This window comes from Pan troglodytes, chromosome 4, assembly GCF_028858775.2.
Source record: "Pan troglodytes isolate AG18354 chromosome 4, NHGRI_mPanTro3-v2.0_pri, whole genome shotgun sequence".
In the NCBI taxonomy this organism is placed as follows: Eukaryota; Metazoa; Chordata; class Mammalia; order Primates; family Hominidae; genus Pan; species Pan troglodytes.
This window is the reverse complement of record NC_072402.2, coordinates 8,442,709-8,465,629: the sequence shown is the minus strand read 5'-3', so window position 1 is coordinate 8,465,629 and position 22,921 is coordinate 8,442,709. Positions and strand designations below refer to the sequence as shown.

The following is a 22,921-nucleotide window of genomic DNA, read 5'->3' as shown; positions in this document are numbered from 1 at the left end:
TCTCTTAGTGTCACAGGCTGAAATTCCCTTTGACACCCTGTTACACACACATGTGCCCTATCAAAGGGCCTGCTGTGTGCCAGACTTCATACCAGGTGTTAGGGACACAGGGGAAAAGAACACAAGCCCTGCCCTTAAGGAGCATAAAGTCTTGTTGGAGAGACAGAGAAAATCAAGAAAACATAATAAAGTGCAGTTGGTGCCATGGGCCCAGGTGTGGAGACGTCTGGGGCTCTCCATCCAGGTGGGCATGGGGGTTGGAGTGTTCGAGAAAACATTCAAAGCTGCCACCGGTGCTCAGGTCTCCCACCTTCCAGACCAGACTGGTACTTTGTCTCACTGATTTGGGCTGCATAGAGGCTTTGAATCGTCCACGGTTCCCGAGTTGATCTATGTGGGAACCATTAAGCACCTGGTGTCCCCAACTGTCAGTTAATGCCTAATTTACTCAGGGGAGTCAAATGACTAGAAAGTACAGAAGCGTCTATTGAAACCCCAAGGGCATGCTAGCCTGACCCTCCTGCAGAGGACGCATGGGCACAGAGCTTAAAGCTTAGCACTGTTGAGTGATCTGCCTGGTCGTCACTGGGAGGGTTCTCACCAGCAGAAAGGGAGGTGCTGTTTGCACACGAGGGGCATTTCCCAAATTTCTGTGGTGGCATCCGTGGCTCATGTGGCTTGTTTTGATCAGGCATTGGCTCTCTCCGAATGAGGGTGTCTGGCTCACAATCCTCTACCACCCGGGGACTTGGCACGGGGTCGATTTGGTGACAAAATGCAGTCTTCTCCCCAAGTGATGAGAGCTGGCTTTGATGCCCATTGAAGGGGCTTTTCAGAAACGTTCCTGCCACACACAGAGGTGGGGAGAACAGGCTTCCGAAACAGAAAAGGCTCCCATCTGGGTGCACAGAACTCTCCTGATGAGCCTGAGGGTTGTGTGGGCTGAATCTGGCCATGACAGTTAACAGCTGATGGAGAAGCTTCAGGAAGTTTTAAGTAACACAAGTGCCCAGGAGAAGGAAGAGGCACTGCAAAGCCAGTGTAGACACAAGCAGCCAGCCCTATGCCCATGAGCCCGAGCATAGGCCTATGAGCACTTCTTCATCGAAATAAAACCTTTTCAGAATTGATTGTTACAGCGATTACATCATTCTTGACTCCCTATTTCTGAAGGGAAATTAATTTCCTTTTGTGCATTGATGCAGTGGGTAGGAGAGCAAAAATGACATGATCTGTGTTAATGCAGGTCTTGGCATAAGCTGTGCCATTTTCCAAGCATTGTTCCAGAAGCCATGGAGTGGAGGCTATCCAAAGACGCCCTGCCCTGGACTCAAAAAGTCATCAGCAACCACAGGTTGTACCACAGAGAGGAATGGAACTGCCTCCCTGGTCTCTCCCAGAGTCCTGACCTGTCAGTTTTGGTCCCAGGAAGTCGTTCATCCTCAGGGCAGTGATTCTGCAGGGAAGCAGCCCCCATCCTGTTTATGCATGAAGTATTTCACTAGTTAAGTCAGAGAGGATGCAGGTATAAGCTGATCCCACGCAGAGAAATAAAACATGACTTCAAGTCCTTTTTTTTTTTTGGCTTATAGGTAGACCTTGTTGTATTGCGTCTTGCTTTATTGCAGTGCACAGATATTGCGTCTTTCACAAAGTGAATGTTTGCTGCCACCCTCCCTTGACCAAGTCTAATGGCACCATTTTCCCAACAGCATGTGCGCATTTTGTGTATCCATGTCAGCATTTTTTGCAATACAATATTTTAAAGTTAAGGTATGTACATTTTTTTTTTACACATCATGCTATTGAATACTTAAAACATACAGTATAGTGTAAACAATCTTCACATGTGCTGGGAAAGCAAAAATTTGTGACCCGCTTGATAGTGATATTCACTTTATTGCAGAGGTCTGGAACCAAACCAGCAATATTGGTAAAGTACAGCTATACTTGCTTTTGCCAAAGTCTTGTTTTCCTGTATTATTTCCAGAAGACTCACAGAGCAGTATCACCAAGAGTTTAGTGGAAATGGATTAGTGTGGTGGATGCCGGGGCAACCCACACAAAGGGGCTGAGGGCCTGCTCCCATCCACCCCACGCCCCAGAAGCCTCTCCCGGGGCCTCTGCATTCAGAGGCACTGAGCACTCAGCACCAGGGCTTGGCCCACCCTGCTGAGAGGGGGCTGGGGGAAGGCAGACGCTGCCCACAGTGCTTTTTATCCAATGCCAGGAACAGGAGCGAAGTGATTACATTGGGTTTTGTTTTCCACTTTATTCAGGCTCTAAAAATGTTGGGCAGGAGCCCTTTCTGAAAGCTTTTGGTCAATTCCCAGGGGCAGTGATTCTCAAGTTTTGCATGAATCTGGGATATTTGCTTAAAAGATAGCTAACAGTATTTACTACATGCCATGCACAGTTCTAAGAGCTTCATCTAAATTATTGCTTCAAAAATTGGTAATGGTCTCTGAGAGGACTCTGAGGCCCCACAGCCAAGAGGTGCCAGGGCTGGGACAGATGCTTTGCTCTCAGTCACCTCTCAGGGCCCAGGAGGTCAAGGAAGGCTTGTGTGGGGACCAGGAATAGCCTGTTTAGCAGGTGCCGCAGGTGGTCCTTCACTTTCAGAAGCACTGCTCTTGTCTGCAGGGACTTCTTTGGTCCCAGCATCAGCCACACTCTGCCATGCAGGTTCAGTAAGGGGTAGGGCTTCTGCTCGGGGGAACCTTAGGGAGGGAAAGAGCTCAGGCAGGATGTCAGTATTTGGTCCTGACACTGTAGAGGGGACAGAAACCTTGATGATAGCTACACTCTTAAACAGCAGGGGCACCGTTATCATTCAGCTGTGCAAGGCCACACAATATTAGCCCCACCTGGCCTGGGATTACAAGGTTAATATTACATCATTAGGTCAAGGAAATAGATTCTTCTGTCCAGTGAGGAGGGTACTTTAGGGCAGCAGGGTCCGATGGCCACAGGGGACATTCCACAGAAGGGAGGGGCACGACTTTGCTATGCTTTATGCATGCAGGTGGCTCTTCTTATAACACCCTCATTATGTGTTTTCAGAAACAAACAAAACTCTCCCTTTCTGAGACTCACTGTGGGAACTCTGAGAACTTTTGGCAGGGGGTTGGTGCCTCTCTTTCTTGCTCAGGCCCTTTGTGTGGGCTCTGTTTTGCATGCAGTGCTGTTCCCATGGGGACTGAAGCCTCCAGAATCTCCCCACACTCACTGTTCCCGCAACTGGCTAGCAAACCTCCCCTGGGGGAGTACAGGGTCCTTGAGGAGACGGCGTGGGGTTGCTCTCATTGTGGTGGGGATTGGGGGCTCCTTTTAATAGTTTAGTCCCCAAGTCTTACAATGGCTGCTAGAGTAGCCATCGCCCCCATTGCTCACCCTATTAGACAGAAATTGGTAGTAACATTTGAAATGTTACAGCCAAGGGAAGATCTGCATTGTGTGATTAAGTACAGAGAACCCTGCAGCCCGCCAGCTGAGCAGAATGACACGATCATTTCATTTCCCAGCATCATAGTGGGAATGATGATGCTCTGATTTAAGGTTCAGTGTCCACTCTTCTCCCTTCCAGAGAACATGTCAGGTCAGCAGCAAGACTGCAAGCCTACCAGGCAGGAATCACTGGCCTTGAGCATCATCCAAACACCCTTGGCATGCCTGTTATGGAACGTGGAGCCATCCACGCTGGTCCAAGTCTGAAGAGCTCTGAAACCAAGCTCTTTCATTTTCCTATAGGGCTGTAGGCTGCCCCCAATCAGGTGTAGATTTGAGGACCCCGGGTTTCCCGAATGAAGGAAGGAACCATCTTCAGGTGTTGCAACTGGAAGCTTGGTGAACAGGCACTGATCATCTGCAGGGGGATTTATATCAATGCTTAAAGACAGGTCCCTATGTACACACAGGGCTACAGTGGCTGTGATGACACCCCCAAGGGGTTCACCTTCTTTATTTGACAAATACAGAAACAAAGCCCAGAGCTGGCTTCATCTAAATGTTCCCATTCCTGCTTTGTTCCTGGAAAGTTTCCGAGCTGCCCTTGCAGTGAGGCAGTGCCAAAACCAGGGCTCACCCCAGGTCCCGAGTCCCCACTCTGGGCTCCTGTTAGGCCGTGCTGCCTGCCCCACTACTCGGCTTTACACCGTGGAGCTCGCAGGGTGGTGAATGCTACAGGAGACACTGTGTGTCTTTTTTGTTGTTGTTGAGATGGTGTCTCGTACTGTTGCCCAGGCTGGAGTGCAAAGGCACGATCTCGGCTCGCTGCAATTTCTGCCTCCCGGGTTCGCACAATTCTCCTGCCTCAGCCTCCTTACTAGCTGGGATTACAGGCACATACCACCATGCCCGGCTAACTTGTTTTTGTATTTTTAGTAGATACGGGGTTTCACTATGTTGGCCAGACTTGTCTTGAACTCCTGACCTCGTGATCCGCTTGCCTTGGCCTCCCAAAGTGCTGAGATTACAGGCCTGAGCCACCGCACCCAGCTGACACTGTGTCTTTAACCCAACAGCAGCACTCCTTAGGAAACTTGGAGGAAAATGTCATGTCACCCTCAGGAGCACCAGAGGGTTGTGCAGTGGCATGAAGGTCCCTGGTACACAGCAGGGCTACAGGGGAAGTGGAGGAGTCACTGTGAGCTGCCAACACTCGCACTTTGCTGCTGTCTTCCCTCTCATGCATATCCCACCTGTGTGGATGTGGGTCCCGTGCACGCCTCTGTGAAATGCCCGCCTCACCTGGAGGACTGCAGTGTGAAGGCACCATGCAGATGTCCCTCAGCCTGCCTCCAGCAACTGGAAGGCAAGGCACCATGCTTCTTCTTTTATGGATGAGTACGGTGAGGCTCGGACAGGGAAGTAACCAGCTCACGTTCACAGGAACCGACGATGTTGGGAGTAAGATTTGAGGCCGCACTGTGTAGCTCTAGTTTTATTCTCCTTCCCCATCTTGCCTTTCCTTATTATTTCCAAGGAGGGTAACTGTATTCTGATGCTTGCTTAGAATAAGCCAAGCAAACAGGAAAGAGCAGAGAGAACCTGCTACTCCTGGAGGTCTGGCCCAGGGAGGCTGTCAGGACATGAGACAGGGCTCTGCAGGGCTGTGAGGCTGAACCCTGGGGCCAGGGTACCTTCTGTGCTCCCCACAGACCTTCACAGAGCTTCTCGAGCTCCAGAGCTTTCCTCTGAGCCCATGTCTAGGAAGGGACCCTCCTATCAGCTCCCAAATTCTTTTAAAAATGTTTATTTATTTATTTAGAGATGGAGTTTCGCTCTTGTTGCTGAGGCTGGAGTGCAATGGCACGAGCTCGGCTCACTGCAACCTCCACCTCCAGGTTCAAGCAATTCTCCTGCCTCACCCTCCCAAGTAGCTGGGATTACAGGCACCCGCCACCATGCCCAGCTAATTTTTTTTGTTGTTGTTGTATTTTTAGTAGAGACGGGGTTTCTCCATGTTGGCCAGGCTGGTCTTGAACTCCTGACCTCAGGTGATCCAAACGCCTTGGCCTCCCAAAGTATGAGATTACAGGCATGAGCCACCGCGCCTGGCCTCAGCTCCCTTACTTATCTCCCTTTGCTCTCTTCCTGCCTGCTCCAGTGGGCTCTTCTCAGGTCTTGAATTAGGCACTTTCCTGGTGCCTGTGGAAAAGTAGCCCCTTGGAGCCTGAAATGTTCTCTCCCCGTTCCTCTCTCCCCCCGCCCCCTTCTCCCAGCTAGTTTCTAGCACGTTATTTCCAGATTCAGAAGCCACTTCCTCACGGTGGCAGCCTTTCTGGAGTACCATATTTACACCCCAGTGTCCTTGGAGATAACAGGATCCTATCCCCAGGAGGCGCCCACGGAGGATGAGGCCACCTCTAATCCCATTCATCTCTGTATCCTGGGCCACCACCAGCCCGGCTACAGGGCAGGGGAAACATGGGGACCTTGCTGAATTTAAAAATGGGCTGGAGACTCCTGTTAACGAGAACAGAGGGCCCTTTAATAGACATTGTGATTTTATTACCTGTGATCAATAGGAAAATCAGGTGCTAAAGAACCCAGCAAATGTAGTAAACACCAGGAGAAGAGATAGGACAGCCAGCGGGCCATGAGACTTGTTGTGTAGCTCTGGAAGGCCCACTGTGCCCTGAATATTTCCAGGAAGATGGGAGTGGTGATGTCTAGCACCTCATCTGCCACCTGGCACCTTCTTCTTAATGCCAACTTCAAATCCGCTACAGAAAAATACTGTTCCGAGGCTTCTCACTGCAGGTTGCTTTGTGTTCTGGTATCATCCGGGTTGAGCTTATCCATTAAGGAGTTCATCCATCTACAGGTGACCCCCACCTCTTTTGCGCATGCACTCCCATGCCTCAGTGAAAATGTCCTGAGAACAGGGGTTACACCTCTGAAAAAAAAATCTCAGGACCCCAAACTCACTAAAAGTTAAGCTTGGGAACTGAGTCATGCAAGAAACTACCTGCTTTTTGTTCCCACACGGATGGCTGCAACATAGAAGGGCCACGGAGCACCCCAGGTGGCCTCCCTCACAACTGCTCAGGAAAAAATTCCTTGTGGGCCTTGAAATCTTTCAGAATAGACACCCCCCAAAAAAAACTGACCAGAAAACAGAGTTCTGTTGACTCTTATCCTGGCAATGCAAATTAGTAGCTGATCTTCACAGGTACTGGACAAAGACAAGACCAGAAATCATCCCTCGGCTCAAGCAGAGGAAGGCATAATGGGCTTTTCCTGACTCCTCTCTTTTCATATGGAAAATGTGGTTTCAATGAGCACTAATCAAGCCTCACAAGAATGTAACCATCTCTTGTCTACCCCATTTCTCTTTTTATTCCTTTTCCTCCTTCCCCTACTGTCCACTCTTTCCCCTTTCAGTATTGGAGTCCTCAAAACTCTCTTGGGGAAAAGCACAGGCCAGGAATCCTAGTGTAACTTGTGTTTCTTTTTCCTGGGCACCATCCTAAACCTTGGAAAATAAACCTGTAACTTGATTGAGACCTGTCTCAGACACTTCTTGGTTTACACATCTCAGACATCTCGGAAACACCACAGAAATGAGCGCAGGGCTTTGCGTACTGTGGATGCTCAGATACATGTTTCTCACGTTAAGTCCAAATGTAGACATATCTGCTTTCTCTTGCACTTCAGCAATATTAAAGACATCTCACAACATCTCTTCAAAACCCATTTCAATATTTAACTGACATTGTAGTCTTTGCAACTCTAGTTAATCCATTTGGATAAACACTCCATGAAATTCCCATTTCCATCCACTCTAATGGATGGACTCAAGTCTTTGGTCTGCTCTTGTGTAGATAACTCCTAAATCCTGTCACACTCACTGTGTATCTGATATCTTTGAAATTCTAAGAGCCTTGGAAGGCTCTCAGGGAAGCTGAGTGTGGGGAAACGGGGCGTGTGGGAGGCATGGTTTAACGTTGCCTCTTGGTTTGAGCCTCCATTGTGTGCTGGTAAGGCAGGCCTCCTCCCACAATGGGGAGAGAGCAGTGGCTTCTTTGGAGGCATATTTGGAATCCTAGTGCCTCACAATAGACATTCAGAACTTTACATGATTGGGGAAAAAATCTCTAATAATGAATCCACCTCCAAACTCAGACTTTTAGAGGTCATTCTAACCCACTATTCTCAACGGATATCTCTACAACCAATCAATATCTTCTTGAAAACTGAACAATTCAAGCCAATCTTGGCCATTTTGAACACTCAGATGTGTGAAGTACGGCAGCCTTTATGTCACTGAAGAAGCTTTCAGCCCTCACCCAGGTCATCATGGCATCCAGCCCCCTCCCCCAGCCCCCAGCCCCCCCTGGTCTGACCTCATTCTTCAGGCTCCTGGCCAGGAAGTGCTCAGCCACGTGCGCGGGAAGCACGTTCTCCAGCAGCACGCGGTTCAGGTTCTCCATGGTCTCTATCTCCTCCCGCTCTTTTTTGAATTTGTTCTTCCATAAGAAGTCTAACCTACAGTAATATTCATTCTGTTACAAGAGGACACAGAGGTAAAGAAACAATAGGCATCTTGTCCTGCCAGAGAGTGGAGGTTTTAAAGAGAAAACAAAAAGAACAAAATGAAACCAAAAAAAGAACCCCCAAACAGAACTTCCACCCTCCCTATAAAGCCCTCTGTGTCCCTGAAATGTCCTTCAGTCAACCTCTGACATGGATTTGCAAAAAACAAGAACCAGCCTCAGAAACAGGGAAATCAGCTATATGGAGGCTTAAATTCAAAGCACCATTAAAGCTTCCTGCAAAGTTATGCTACTAAAAGAGGGCTCAAATTATTTTTTGAAAAGAGGCAATTGTAGAATATAAATGATGAATACATGAAAAATACCTCTGTAGAGAGAGTGCATTTTTTGATGATTTGAATAAAAACTGTATTGTTCGTTTACGGCAGTTTGCCTTTAGCATTTGTAAATTAGTTTTTCCCTAACACAAATTGTATAATTATGTAATCATTGCAAAATATGGATTTTTTTTTTCCACTTGGGATTGTGCTGTTCTGACAGAATGCCATTCGTTACATTTAGAGAAAAGTTCATTTTGATATTAAGATAGTGCCTATTAGTAAAAACCTGTGTTCATGCTTTATAATGTATTAAAATATAATGTATTTTAAAAGTAGTTATTACTAACATTGTAGGAATGGAGAGGCCCAATTACTGACAAAGAGTCTTTTGGGTCTTGGCATCATTTTGTGCCTCCTATGATGTAAATACTTTAATTTAATCATGAAATAGTCTTGAATGGATCTTCCTGTAATAGAAGGGCTTAGTGGAGAGTGTGTATTTCACACAGATAGTCACTTATTGACAAATAAATGCAAAGAAGAGCTAACTGCAAGTTTTTGGTTTGCTTTGTTGAGTTGATTAATTCTACCAATGACAGTACAAAGTAAAACAAAACACACACACATGCACACAGACGGCCTCTCATGCACAAATGGGAATTAAAAAAATTTAAAATCCACACTTTGAAATTTGAAAGAACGATGATCATTCATTAGTTATGTTTGATTCAAATTATCTGTCATACATTAGGAAAACTCCTCCTCCTCTGGTGTGGCATTTATGTTTATCTCATATAGTAAGGCATTTTCAAAAAACTGCAAAAAATATATTTTAAAAGTTTGTTTATATTTAGCCAGACATGGTGGCTCATGCCTGTAATCCCAACACTTTGGGAGGCCAAGGTGGGTGGGTCACTTGAGGTCAGGAGTTTGAGACCAGCCTGGTCCACCTGGCAAAATCCCGTCTCTACTAAAAATACAAAAATTAGCCGGGCCTGGTTGTGCGCGCCTGTAATCCCAGTTACTCAAGAGGCTGAGGCAGGAGAATCACTTGAACCCAGGAGGTGGAGGTTGCAGGGAGCCGAGATTGAGCCACTGCACTCCAGTCTGGGAAACAGAACGAGACTCTGTCTCAAGAACCAAAAACAAAACCCCCAAAATAAAAGTTTGTTTATATTTAAAGTTTCACGTTCATGCCAGATTTTCCACACCATGGACTGATAGAAATTATGCTCTACATTGACTAGAAAAGCCTTCCCACTTGAAGAATGGATTTAAAAAAAATAAATCAGTGGTGTGTCTGGCTTCAAACTAAAACGATAGATGCAACAAGCGGTGGGGGCATTGAGAAGACAAAGGTGCGCACTTCAAATTAGACAAAAGTGAAGCATGAGATGAAACCACCTCCAAGGGAGCAGTTAAGGCAGCAAGTCCAACCCAAGTGAGCATGAAAGGTTTCCGTGCGCCATGCTAGGATGTTGCTCAGGTTTTCAGAGCCATTGTTATTGCATAACAGGTAAGCCGTTTGTAAGTCTCCTACTAAAAAAAATCAGAGTATTTTGGAATACTCAGAGTATTTCGGTTCAGCTGTACTGAACCGAAATGACATTTTGCCAAATCTATCTATCTATCTATCTACCTATCTATCAACCTACCTACCTTTCTATTTATCTATCCATCTATCAATCACCTATCACCTTCCCAAGCAATGCAATCTGTTTAGAATCCTCTGTCTTATATGTAAGTAGCTGGCACATTAGCAGCTCGTATGAAAGGCCCCCTCAAAAAAGACTTAAAAAAATCCCCAATCAAATGGAATGCATTGAATAATAATCCTCCAAAAGATAGTTCCAAGTCCTAACCCTTGTTATTTGCAAATGTGACCTGATTTGGAAATAATGTCTTTGTGAATGTGATTCAGTTAAAGATCTCAGGATAATATCATCCTGGATCTAGGATTGGCCCTAAACCTCAAGACGGGTGTCCTTACAAGAGAAAGGAGGGGGGATTTGTCTCAGAGACATGGCGGGAGGCCATGCGCAGGCGTCTAGCAGAGGCCAAGATGAAGCCCCTGCCTGGGTGACTCAGGGAGGGCAGTGCTGCGGAGGAGACAGGATTCTGTGTGCAGGGGAGGAACAGGGAGAGACAAGCAGGCTTCCTCAGCTTCGAGAGCCTCCCATCCCTCGGATTGTCACCCACCTCTCGGATTCTGCCTGGGGCTACTCTACAGGTTTTCAGGGGCCCAGATCCCATGAAGAGACACCGAATTTGCTTTTCACCGGCTCTATCAACAATGAGTGAGACAGAAGGAAGAGCCCAGGAGAATCCTCCAGGACATGCCTGGGACCCCATGACCCTCCCTGCCGGGGCTCTCATCTAGCACAGCCTCAAGCGCAGTTCTGGGATTTTCTGATTCTGAAAACAACCTGAGGAACTGGAGGGCTTCACATCTTTCCACATAGACAGAAGAACCAGTTACTGGGCTGGAGTACAGGGCAGTTGGTGACCCTGTAGATTCTTGGGTTCTAAGCTCTCCTACAAAACAACAGCTTCATTTTGAGGTCATGTAGACTGTCCCCTGGTTTTATAGTATAAATGTATCCCACCTCAATGTGCTGCTGTTTAAGCTCTGGTGAGACACTAAGCATCTTTCTTTTTCAAAAGAGACTCCTGAGTTGGCTAACACATCTGTCATAAACTAGACTTTAGTACAGCAAGTAGTACTGTACCTGTTGCACAAGAGATGTGTTATGTTTTCGTCAAGGCTACTTAGATACCTAAAGCAATATTTAGTATACTGATTTGCTCAGAAAGCAAACATATCTCCATCATTTCAAAAAAGATGGTCATGGAGCAGGAAAAATAACAATGAAAATAAGTTGCAAAATGCATATACTATCATTTAATAAACCAATCAGGAAATACAGTAACTGAGGCCATGAATGCTTTACTTATGGCACTTGAAAAATCTTATTTCCAATATGGAGTGTTTTGTGATATACCTCCCCTCCTTTCGGGGAAGGGAGTACTAAAGCACTGGATCGCAGACTTCAAAGTTCTTACCCAGAAGACTTGGGGCCTTAGTAAATCATTCACTCAATGATTTTGGATTGCAGGTCAGCCTCCTGGCTCACCTTGGTATTTCCCACGGTGTCTTATATAGATTCGGTGATTTATAGCTGGTGTTAAAGAATGGTTATAAAGAATGGTAAATCCTTTAGAGGGAGTAATAATTTTTCTAGGCCTCTAGATGTAAATATTACTTTATGCTACACTAAAGACAAAAATGGAATGACTCCCTATGAGACTGGTATCAACCCAATTGTGTAAAATTGGTGCTCAATCATAATATTGAACACTTTTGATTATTTATCTTAATTAGAGGGTGATGGATCAACTGTCAGCCATTGGACTCAACCATAATTATGTAGTGGTACTGAATGTGTATCATCTCAATGACCAACAACAAAGTTGGGAGAATTTAATTTGATACAAGGTTCTTAAAATTTGCTGCTGTGAAGGAATCTGAGAGATGATTCTAGCAGGAAAAAGCATCCCCAGTATGAAATGGAGAAACAGGTGATCCCACAGAGGGGATGTCTGCATTGTTTTCTGAGAAATGATCATCTAGGTGATATTATTCAAGGAAGCGCAATTCTCTCACATCTAAATTATAAGGTACTCAAGGGAGAGCATGCCTGCCATATGAGTGAGAGCAGAAAGATGGCCAGTCGTGAGAAAAGAAAAATGGGTTGCAGGAGAAACCAGGGAAAAAGAACTGGATATGGTGCAGGTTGTCAAAACTGCAAGCCAAAGAATGCAGAACAGAGAAAATGCAAGAGGGGTGGTGGGGTGGGAAGAAGGGACCTCAGACAGCTTTGCAGCAGGACAGGACAGCTCGGTGCTAGGGAGATGGATGAGGGCTGCACCAGGAGCTCCTACGGAGGATGCAGCTCACATTGCTTGGGAAACTAGAGGAGGACAGTTGTCCCGGACTGCTGGCCTGACAGCCAGATCCAGACTCGGTCCAACTGTCTATGCAATTACTAACAGCTTTTGGGTGGGGAGAACTGGAAGCCAACTGGAAGCCAGACCCAAACTCATAAGTATATAGTGTACCTCTTAGATATTGGGCAGATTTAATTGAACTGGCATTGCTTCTTCATGGGTTCTTTCCAAATACATAAATCACTGCTTTTTGTTTGTTTCACACCACCCTTCATAGAACTTAAAACAGACTGTGGACGAGGCAGAGGTGCTTGGCTTCAGATGAGTCTTGTAGTCTTTGGGCAACTGTCTTTGTTGAAGGCAGAGGAAGAATAATTGTCTTTAAAAATCTTGCACCCACAGCCTCTGTGGGAAACCAGAAGGGTTGGAGGGACCAAAGAAGGAAGAACAGTTTCATTTGCATTGCAAAATAAAACTTTTTAACAGGGGATCATATTTCTAGGAATGATTGCAAATGACAGCAAAGGTATTCAGGCCCAGTTCAAACAAGTGTGCTACATATTCTGAAATGCAAATGAAAGCCCTAGTCAAGGGGAGATTTTTTTTTTTTCAAATAGTGTCAGTTATTGAAGGAACACTTTTGTAGGCTTACAAAACCTACAAAATTTGTTTTGAGATTTAACAGGAAATTAACTGATTAAAATTTTGGCCATTCATAACATTTGCCTTTTGTGGAAAAAAAGAAAGATATTTTTCCTTTTGTCTATATGGAAGCATCCACACCCTGTACTAACTAGTTTTATCTTCAGTGATAAGATGATTCTAATTCTTAGACGTTTGTTTCCAAGAAGGTTAACTACAATGCACAGCAAAGCACTATTAATACAGCACTTTAGAGAAGGTATACATACATATATATAAACAGACTTCTTACCTGTCTACCCAGAACAAGCAGTGTGATGAAGAATATAGAGAGAGACACAGAGCCCATGGTCTTCAGGTCTTTCCAAATGCCTGGTCTATTAAAAAACAGACAAACAGACAACAATGCAACAAAACAACATGCATACAGAACTTAGAATTTGAATATCAACAAATATCAGATTCTCTAGTGCCTGGCTACATCATATACCAGCCAAACACAAGTTTCAAATCTCCTTCCAAACCCAGCTTGCATTAAAACAAAACAAAAATCCCTATTTTGAGAGCACAGTAAAATCATACAGACTTCCTACTTTATATCAAGCTATACCAAATATGAAAAGAAAACATACAAGAATATTAACATTTTCTTTATACTTCTGGGATCAATATGGGTAATTGGATCGATGGTTTCTTCAATGTTTTCATCATTACTCTCGGAAAGAGACAGTATGCTTGAAACGAGTAATCACGTGAGGTATAAACATGAAGCAGGGAACTTAATTTCTGCAAGCTGAATTACACAGTTTCATATAACTTTCAAGCAGTCATCCAATCTTATTCACTCTTTCATATGATTTTGTATCACAAAGGCATAACAGAGATGAAAATTTTGGGTACACTGCCTGAGTGACCTCAGGTTCAAGTTTATAATAAATGACATCAGTTATTCATCCCTGCCAAGATGTCACTGCACTGGGTGGGCTCCCCCAATCCTCACTATCACATTCCAGTGTGATAGTGTGAGCACCCACACATCCTTCAAATGCTGACATGCGAACATTTCCCACATAGGACTGTAACTAAGACCCGAAAAATAAAAATGGATGATGCATGGACACCACGTCACATAAGCAGCATCGATGGCATTTGATCAACTACAAACAGCAGGTCATCACTTTCTGCTTGTGTGTCGTCCTTGCTTTTTTTATTTTTCCAGCTTCTCTTGGGGGGGCTCAAGGACAAACAAGATAACAAGAGGCTTTGGTGTAGTATTAAAAGCCCAGGTGGGCTTTAAAGCAAGAGAGCCTGGGTTTGAATCCTGAGCTATAGGACCTTGCATAAACCCCTTCAAACGTCACTTTCCCCATCAGTCAAAGGTGGGTACCAACCCTTACCCTGCAGGCTGTTTTAGCCACTACATTAAATACTTATATCCCTGGCACAGAGCCTGACACATAGGAAACTCTTTCCAAATGGTACTTGTGATTTTTAACATTAATTACAGAATGATAAGGAAGGGGAGTGGGGTGAGGCTAAGAAACTAGAGAAAAAGATAAGGAAACACAGACTGGAGAATATTATTAACAGAAAGAAAGACTCAGGTGCAAAGAAAAGGCGGATTCCTGCAGGAATGAGGAAACAGAATTGCCTGGTCCCAGTGGCTTATGGGCTTAGAGCCACAGAGAACTCTCCAGTAAGGTTGTGCTTGCATTAGGAGTTCTTTCCTCCCCACCAAACCTGCAGCAGCTGGAGGAATCTGAGCTCGTGAAACTTAAGGAGGTCACCATTTCTCTCTGAGAATGAAGCTGGGGAGCAGTGCTGCCTTCCTGTTTCACTGGCTTTGATTTTATAAGATGAAGTTGCTCCTCTCTGAGCCTATGACTGCGGTGTCCAACGGCACAGCTGAAGTGACCGATGGGTGCAGATGTTTAAAACCAATTCTGACTCTGACTTTCATGAATTTTAAACTCTTTTTACCCTATATTGACCATACTCATGCTATATTGAATAGTGAAAGTGGTACCACACAGCTAACATCCTAAGAAGCTAGTGTAGGCTGAGTTTTTAATTTGCATGCTGCTTTGTGAACATCACATTACTTTACAATTCCAAGTGGCCAGAAAAAGCATTTATGACATCCCCTACTTCTACCCACCACCCTCATAATTCCTAAACTAAGAGTAAATCTCAGGCCAGGATTTATAGGAGCTTCATTAGTGCAACAAATCAGAACGCAAGTCCCCTTTGCATTTCTAACTAAAGGACCAGATGCCCCAAACATACAGAGCCAGCTTAGGTCCCTCTCACTGACAGAGACGTAGGTAGGATCCTCTTAGACAATTCAAGACCTGGCTGGGTTTTCAGTTAATCAGACAGAAAATTCACACAAGCAACCTATTGGGAGAAATCCTGTCTGGGGAGTCCTCACATTAATGCATTTGAATCTTGGTTTATGGGGGTAGAAATACCCTGCTCACCCATCTCCCAGACCTTGAGTCTTCCTGAGGAATAGCGGTGGGTGGAGGGGGAGCTTGGAGGAAGCTAGACCAGCAGAGGCTCTCCCTGCAGGACTGGAGAGTGGATTTGAAAGTGCAGACCTAAATGGATCTCAGGAATCACGAGGCACCAGCAGCCCACAGAGCCAACTGGCATACCAAAACACGGCTGCCTTTTTCTCTTCTGAAGTTCTCTGACAACTACTAGGGATTCCATCTGGCTTTTCTGGATTTCACTTGGATTTCTGAAGACTTCTTTCATTCCGTTAGCAAAAGAGAACTGCCAACTCCTACTGAAGGACTTCTCTCTTGTGTGGGCCACTTGTGGATAGATGCTGTTAGGGCCCCTATGGTTTCAGTGACATTTCTCCACCGTAGATCAGTTCCTAGATCACCTCACTCTTTGTGTGTCCATGGGAAAGGTGGGGAGAAGAAGGGGCATGGAGCATGGTGGGAGACAGGGAGAGGTATATTAAAATCCCAGGACATCTTTCTGGCAGAGTAGTCAGTTGTGTTGATCTCTGAATTAGTTTCCTAGAGTTGCTATAACGAGGTAGCATAAACTAGGTGACTTAAAATAACACAAATATATCATCTCAGTGTGGTGGGGGCTAGAAGTCTGACAGTAGGATGTTCTCAGGGCCATGTCCTTCTGAAACCCTTAGGGAATGCTTCCTTGCCTTGGTCTCACTTCAGGTGGTTTGCTGGCCATCATTGGCTTTTCTTAGCTTGCCACCACATGACTCCAATCCCTGCCTTCATCATCACGTGGCATTCCTGTGTGTCTGTCTCTTCACCTGGCCATCTTCTTAGGAGGGCATCACTTATACTGGATTAGGGGCCACCCTCCTTCAGCATGACCTCATCTTAACTAATTCCACTTGCAAAGATTCTATTTCCAAGTAAGGTCACATTCTGAGACACTGGGGACCGAAGCTTTATATATTATTTTGGGGGACACAATTCAGCCCACCAATCAGGTCAGCTGTTTAGAGAAATATGAGCTGCACAGCTAGTTGGGTATGAGCTCTCTCTCCTCCCTCTCTCTTTCCCTCTCTCTTTCTCTCTCTCTCCTTTTTGTTTTAAGGATGAAATCTACTTTGGACTCTCATGTGTTAGGGTGGCGCCGTCATTGAGTTATGAAGTAGAGAAGATACAGCTAATATAACTGAGAAAGTTTCTAACTACATGATTTCCAACACAACAACAATGGTAGCCGAAATGTGATGGAACACACTTCCTTTCATTTCTAAAAATCAGACACTGGGGACTCAGATGCTCACGTGCCGCACAGGCGTCTGCCATTGGCCCTCCGCCTGAGGTTGTTAACGGAGTAATCATTTTGCTCATCAAGTTTCAGGAGTCCAAAAGAACACCACACCCCAATGTACTGGTGAGGGAGATGGAGGAATTGCTTAGTGAACCAGCCTCTAACCTGAAGGCAAACACTTCAGATGGAGTAAAACAGGACATTTTCATGATTCTCAGGAGGGAAAGCAGTCCAGGCACATAGACACAAACATTATCCCACCTTCAAAAACTTTACATTTCTGTGGGTGAATATTTTTAAAAAGAAAAGTACCCAAAGGAGTCTAATTTCTCTTGTGCTGTTAACAGTGGTTAGCTGAGGTAAAATCATATCTTCTCAGGTCACTAATTGGGATAAATAAAAAAATCGGTTCACTGATCACTGAGGGCCACAACTTATAAAGACCAGGCTAACAAGGAGACAGTGACTTCCTTCCCCTTTACCCACACAATATCCTCATGGTCTTCAGCTAATCTATCTTTTATCTTTCTTTCCTGCCTCTGGTTACACCATTACGTTAGAAAATGCCTGGCTTTGTCCACAAGTGACCCCCAAATCCTCAGGAATCGTCAGTATCAAACGATGCAGAAAGCAAACGTCTTGTCCAAATTGATAATGCCACAAGGACGAGTCTGCTCACTGAGCCTCACTCAGCAAGGGATTGGGACCTCAATCACGGAGCCAGAAGACAACATTGTCCTGCGTAAAACAAGATAAAACACCCCAGAAAACTAATCTGAGGTTAAGATGCATAAGGCAAAATAAATCAGTCCCATGCCTTGTCAGAAAATCTTCATCTAACTCTGACTTGAGAAGCAGCAGGGAATTGCTAAGACACACTCGGTCTACTTTCATGGTGCCCTCTCCTGCTGTGCTTGTTGCAGATCCTGTGGATTTCCTCTTTGGACTCTTCTCCCAAACTTGAGCCACTGAGGCAGTACCTTCCTCCTGGCCCGTGGCTGGCTGGTAAAGTATGGGATCAACAGCTTAGCCAGGGTTCCCACGCTCCGTATCAAGGGCATTCAATAGAAGTGTGTTGTGAAAATGAATAAATGAGTGGACAAATGACTGTGTTGGCTTGGAAATGGCTCATCTTTTCTAAGGGGTTTCTGGGCATTCTCTCCTCTCTGGCTTGGACACAGATGCATCAGAATGCCATGTGAACTTGCAGCAAAGATGGCCCAACATCCTCCAGGGACAGATGGCTCAAAGGCTCCCGCTTTTTCAGAGTTGTGTTCATAAATGCCAAGCCAGACATGCCAGTGCTGCAGCAGAAGCACAAATTAAGGAATAGGCTCCTGCTTAGAAAAGAGCTCCGGAGGCAGTGGCAGGTCAGAAAAGATGACAAAAGTGTGTGTGTGGGGCGGGGGGGTTGGACGGGGAGTGCTGGCCCTTTGCTGTGGAGACAATCATGTGACCTGATTAATGCAGTTGTGGTTTCCTTTTGTGAAGAAGAGTGATTTTAAGTCGGAAGCCACTGCTACCTCAGAGCGATCTGATGTGGTCGGGCTGGGCATGGCTTTAGCATCACATGGAAGAACCGATGATTAGAAGCATTGCACATTCTATGGAGTCTATGCCACAGACCCTGTGAAACCCTCCCCCTACTCTAAAACCAAACAGAACAAAACAAAAGAGCCTAAATATCGAGTTTCTTCCTGCAGATGAGTCCAAACCACAGGACATTTTCTGTTTTAGGTCAGATAGAGAAGTAGTTCACTAACGGTTGCTCTTTATAGAAGGAAAAGAAGCTTGTTAGGCCCTGCATAGCCCTAGGATGACTTGCTTTGTTGTTAAAGTTAGGCAGCTGGGATTGCTTCCCTCCCTGCTGCCCTGATAGTGGGTATCGGGCACAGAAAAGCATGCTGTGCTCCTCACTTTCTGAAATGGCATAGGGTGCAGGAAACAGGCAGAGTGGGGAAAGCTGAGACGGTAAATCTGAAAGGAATCGAAAATATTTTCATTATTAACTTGACTATATTATGGCTTGGAATGCAAATTTGAAATATATTCTTCATTTAAAGAAAAGACATGAAAACAATTTCAGGTTCTTGGGAATATCCTCAGACCATCTGCCCCAGGGTGAGGCCTGCAGCTCTTCCTGACCTTTCCTGTGTGGGATAGGTTTTCTTGTTTTTCCTCAAGACTTTCCTTCAGTTCATCATCAATCAATCCCTCGTTAGGACATTGTCAAAATACATCGCAATATCCTAAATTCCAGCCATTGGGATTTCCATGAGACATGGGAAAATCAGGGAAAGCAGAAAAATACCACAAGGAAGGTGCTTAGTTCATGCATCTCAGTGACAGGTGCAAGTCCAAGCATCTCCAATGCTCTTCCTGATAGGAGGCTGTTGCTAAGGCTGGGAAGGTAAACTTTTGCAGACATTTCAGCCAGTTGCAATCTAGAGCTTCTGGATGAGGCTAAGCACTGTTTATCACTGCTGCTTAAACACCGTATTTATGTGCTTTCCAGAAAGTACTTATTTTACTGGGCTAAAGTTCCAGCACAGAACTAATTGGTCTTTAGGGATCCTTGTTAGTTAGCTGCTCTGCTCAAGCTCTCCATGTCCCATGTGTCTCTAGAATTAAAGGTAGATTTCTAGCCTCCAGGTGAGTTAACATAATGGCTTGGTCCAAGTGAAATAACACCCATCCCTTGAGACTTTTCAGTTCTGTAAGAAAAAAATCTCAGGAAAAATCTGACAACTTCTTGCAGACACAGTAGCAAGCCTTTGTCATGGGAAGGATAAGTGTCTTTGAGACAAAAACAGCTTCCAGCAACATCAGTTGTTATTAACATCACCATCACCTTGAAGAGCAGTTGGTGTCTCAACAGCTCTGGCTAAGGGATTTGGGAGACAGTGTCATAGATAGGAACCACAACCATTATTGATCAATTCACAGACAATATGGAGGACTGCTGTGAACACCAAAGAATAGGAAACATCTGAGAAACTGCCAAGCTGCCTTCAGCAGGAGGCGACTTATCCGAATCACGTCCCAGCAGGTCACGTTAAATACTGGGACACTCCTGACCTCCTTCCTAATGGATTTTCAATGGCACACTCTCTCTGAGTGGTCTTTTTTTCCTCCTGAAAAGTCTACTTTTCATACTCTTGAATGTGTAAGAATGTCTTAAATACCATTTTCTTAACTATTCATCGATACGAAGTTTTTCTAGTGCATACTTCTCCTTTTTCCTCTGCCAGCTCCATTGGTTTGTAACATCTTGTTGGCTTGCCCATGAGCGATGCAAAGTTGGTTCTGAAAAGGCCTTGCCATAGGAGCCACGACGAAGTCACATGCAGGACAAAGTACAGAGGAAGATGGCCGGCACTGCCTTTAAACAGAGATGCCTTCCCTGAACTTTCCTTTGAAATATAAAGATATAAACAGAACCTGATGTGGATACTAAAAGACACATCCTCAGTGATCTGGAGATAGGCTCTATCTTCAGGGAAGCAGGTGAGGCGAAGAGATTTCAGGAAGCTGGTGTCAGGCTCTTCCCATTGTTCGAGAGCATGACATGCTTTTGTTCATTCATTCAACAGATGTTTTTTGAGTACTAGATGCCAGGCACAGTTGCAGGCACTGTTCATAAGCCATGGTATTTAGTTCAGATCTTCTCTTCTGCATGATTCAGAAGAGTGTGTTAAAGTCCTCAGCCCATATGTGTATATCACAGAAAAGGGGTTAACAGGCAACAGAGGCCATGTCCCCTTCATCCAGGATGGGTACCTTCCACCTTTCCGGGGTGAAACAGGACAGAGGAGCTGCTTGGTCCTCAGGCACACCGAGGGGTGAAAGCCAGAAGCTTGAGGGAGGTCTATGTATTAGTTGGGGTTTTCCAGAGGGCTAGAACTAATAGGATGTACATATATATATAGAAGGGAGTTTATTACCGAGAATTGGCTCACCAGATCACAAGGTGAAGCCCCATGACAGGCCGTCTGCAAAGCAGGGAAAGAGAGATGCTGGGAGTGGCTCAGTCCAAGTCCCAAAGCCTCAAAACCAGGAAAAGCAACAGTGCAGCCTTCTGTACTAAGAACCCTGGAGATACTGCTGTACAAGTCCCGGAGTCCAAAGGCCAAAGAACCTGGAGTTTGATGTTCAAGGGCACGAAGCATCCAGCACAGGAGAAAGATGAAAACCATAAGAGCCAGCAAGCCAGCTTATCCTGTCTTCTTTCACCTGCTTTGTTCTGGTTGTGCTGGCAGCTGATTGGGTGGTGCCCATCACACTGAGGGTGGGTCTTCCTCTCCCAGTCCACCGACTCAAATGTCAGTCTTCTCCGGCAACACCCACACAGACACACCCAGAAACAATACTTTACCAGCTACCTAGACATCCTTCAATCCAATCATGTTGACATCTAACATTAACCATCACAGTGTCGTCGGAGCACTCAAGGTCAATGAGGAGCAGGTCTAGGGGCCTGGGTGGACAGGAAGGACACTGACCTGCTACAGCCAAGGAAGGGTCCCGGAAAGAAGACCAGAACAGAAGAGAGAAGGCAAGGAGTAAGAATGAGGCAAGAATGTGGCGCCCAGAGACAGGTCACCAAAGGGATGGGACAAAATGCCATGACTTCAGTGGCACAGAGGGGCTCAATCAGAAAAGGCAGTGCTGCCTGGCCGTCCTGTGAGCCAGCTCCCACCCTCAGGGGCACCTCTGGCTTTGGATTAAGTGATGTTCACTCTCAAGGCATCATGCTACACAGCTTTTTTTTTTTTTTTTTTTTTTTTTTTTTTTTTTTTTAAGGATCTCACTTTCATATTGGGAAGTGTGTGTCAGCATCGATAAGCAAGGCAAAGAATGAGAAAACTGATTTCAATTATTTGATGGGGAAAAGCTCTTGGATCTCAGAGCTTTTCTCAGAGAAAGAAAACATTGACATTGATTGGTTTTACCTCTGGCATGAGTCACAGGGTTACGTAAAACAGGCAATGAGGCTGGAGAAATTGGGGGGTTTCTAAATTCCCACTCTTAAGGGTCTCCCATGTGGGGTTAGTTTTAAGTGGACATCATAGAATATTCATTGATTTTGAGGTATTATGCTTTTCTGCTATCGCATCAGTTAAGACTCATCTTTCCATTGAAGATGCTTCTGATAATATCGTGCAGCCCGTTCAGGGATCAGTTCAAGAAGTGCTGGAACTTCTGATGAAAATTAGGAAGTAGGAAAAAATAATGAGTAAGACCTACTATTTCATAGCACAAGGCAACTATAATCAATAATAACTTAATTGTACATTTAAAAATAACTAAGTCTGGGTGCGGTGGCTTATGCCTGTAATCCCAGCACTTTGGGAGGCTGAGGCAGGTGGATCACCTGAGGTCAGGAGATCAAGAGTAGCCTGGCCAACATGGTGAAACCCCATCTCTACTAAAAATACAAAAATCAGCCAGGCATGGTGGCGGCTGCCTGCAATCCTAGCTACTCAGGAGGCTGAAGCAGGAGAATTGCTTGAACCTGGGAGGTGGGGGTTGCAGTGAGCAGAGATCAAACCACTGTACTCCAGCCTGGGCAACAGAGTGAGACTCCATCTCAAACAAACAAACAATCAAAACTAAAAGAGGCCAGGCGCTGTGGCTCATGCCTGTAATCCCAACACTTTGGGAAGCTGAGGTGGGTGGATCACTTGAGGCCAGAAGTTTGAGAGCAGCCTGGCCAACATGATGAAACCCTGTCTCTACTAAAAATATATACGTGTATGTATATGTATATGTATGTGTGTGCATACACACACACACACACACACACACACAGTAGCTGGGCATGGTGGCAGGCACCTGTAATCCCAGCTACTAGAGAGGCTGAAGCAGGAAAATCGCTTGAACCCAGGAGGCAGAGGTTGCAGTGAACCCAGACTGTGCCACTGTACTCCAGCCTGAGCGACAGAGCAAAATTCTGCCTCAAATAAATAAATAAGTAAAAAGTGTAACTGGATTATTTGTAACACAAAGGATAAATGCTTGAGGGGATGGATACCCCATTCTCCATGATGCGATTATTTCACATTGCAAGATGTATGAAAACATCTCATGTACCCCATAAATATGTATAACTATTATGTATCCACAAAATTTTTTTAAAAAATTAGGAAGTGAGAGACAGGTGCGTGCCCCCGAGGAGGATGCTGGCTTTACTGATGGAAGTGAAGGCAAGTCGCTGAGGCTTCTCAAGTCAGTCTCCCTAGC

General features: G+C 45.2%; 1 protein-coding gene across 3 annotated transcripts in view; it reads right to left on the bottom strand.

Moving 5' to 3' along the window:
- ADCY2 (adenylate cyclase 2) overlaps window positions 1-22,921 on the bottom strand; it is a 435,133-nt gene that overhangs the window by 30,110 nt on the left and 382,102 nt on the right. For all 3 annotated transcript variants that reach the window (XM_016952932.4, XM_054684164.2, XM_016952933.4), the window contains 2 exons: window positions 13,203-13,287; window positions 7,851-8,009 (listed from right to left, as the gene is read on the bottom strand). In XM_016952932.4, coding sequence (XP_016808421.1) covers window positions 7,851-8,009; window positions 13,203-13,287 — 244 coding nt within the window. The remainder of the gene's footprint in view (window positions 1-7,850; window positions 8,010-13,202; window positions 13,288-22,921) is intronic.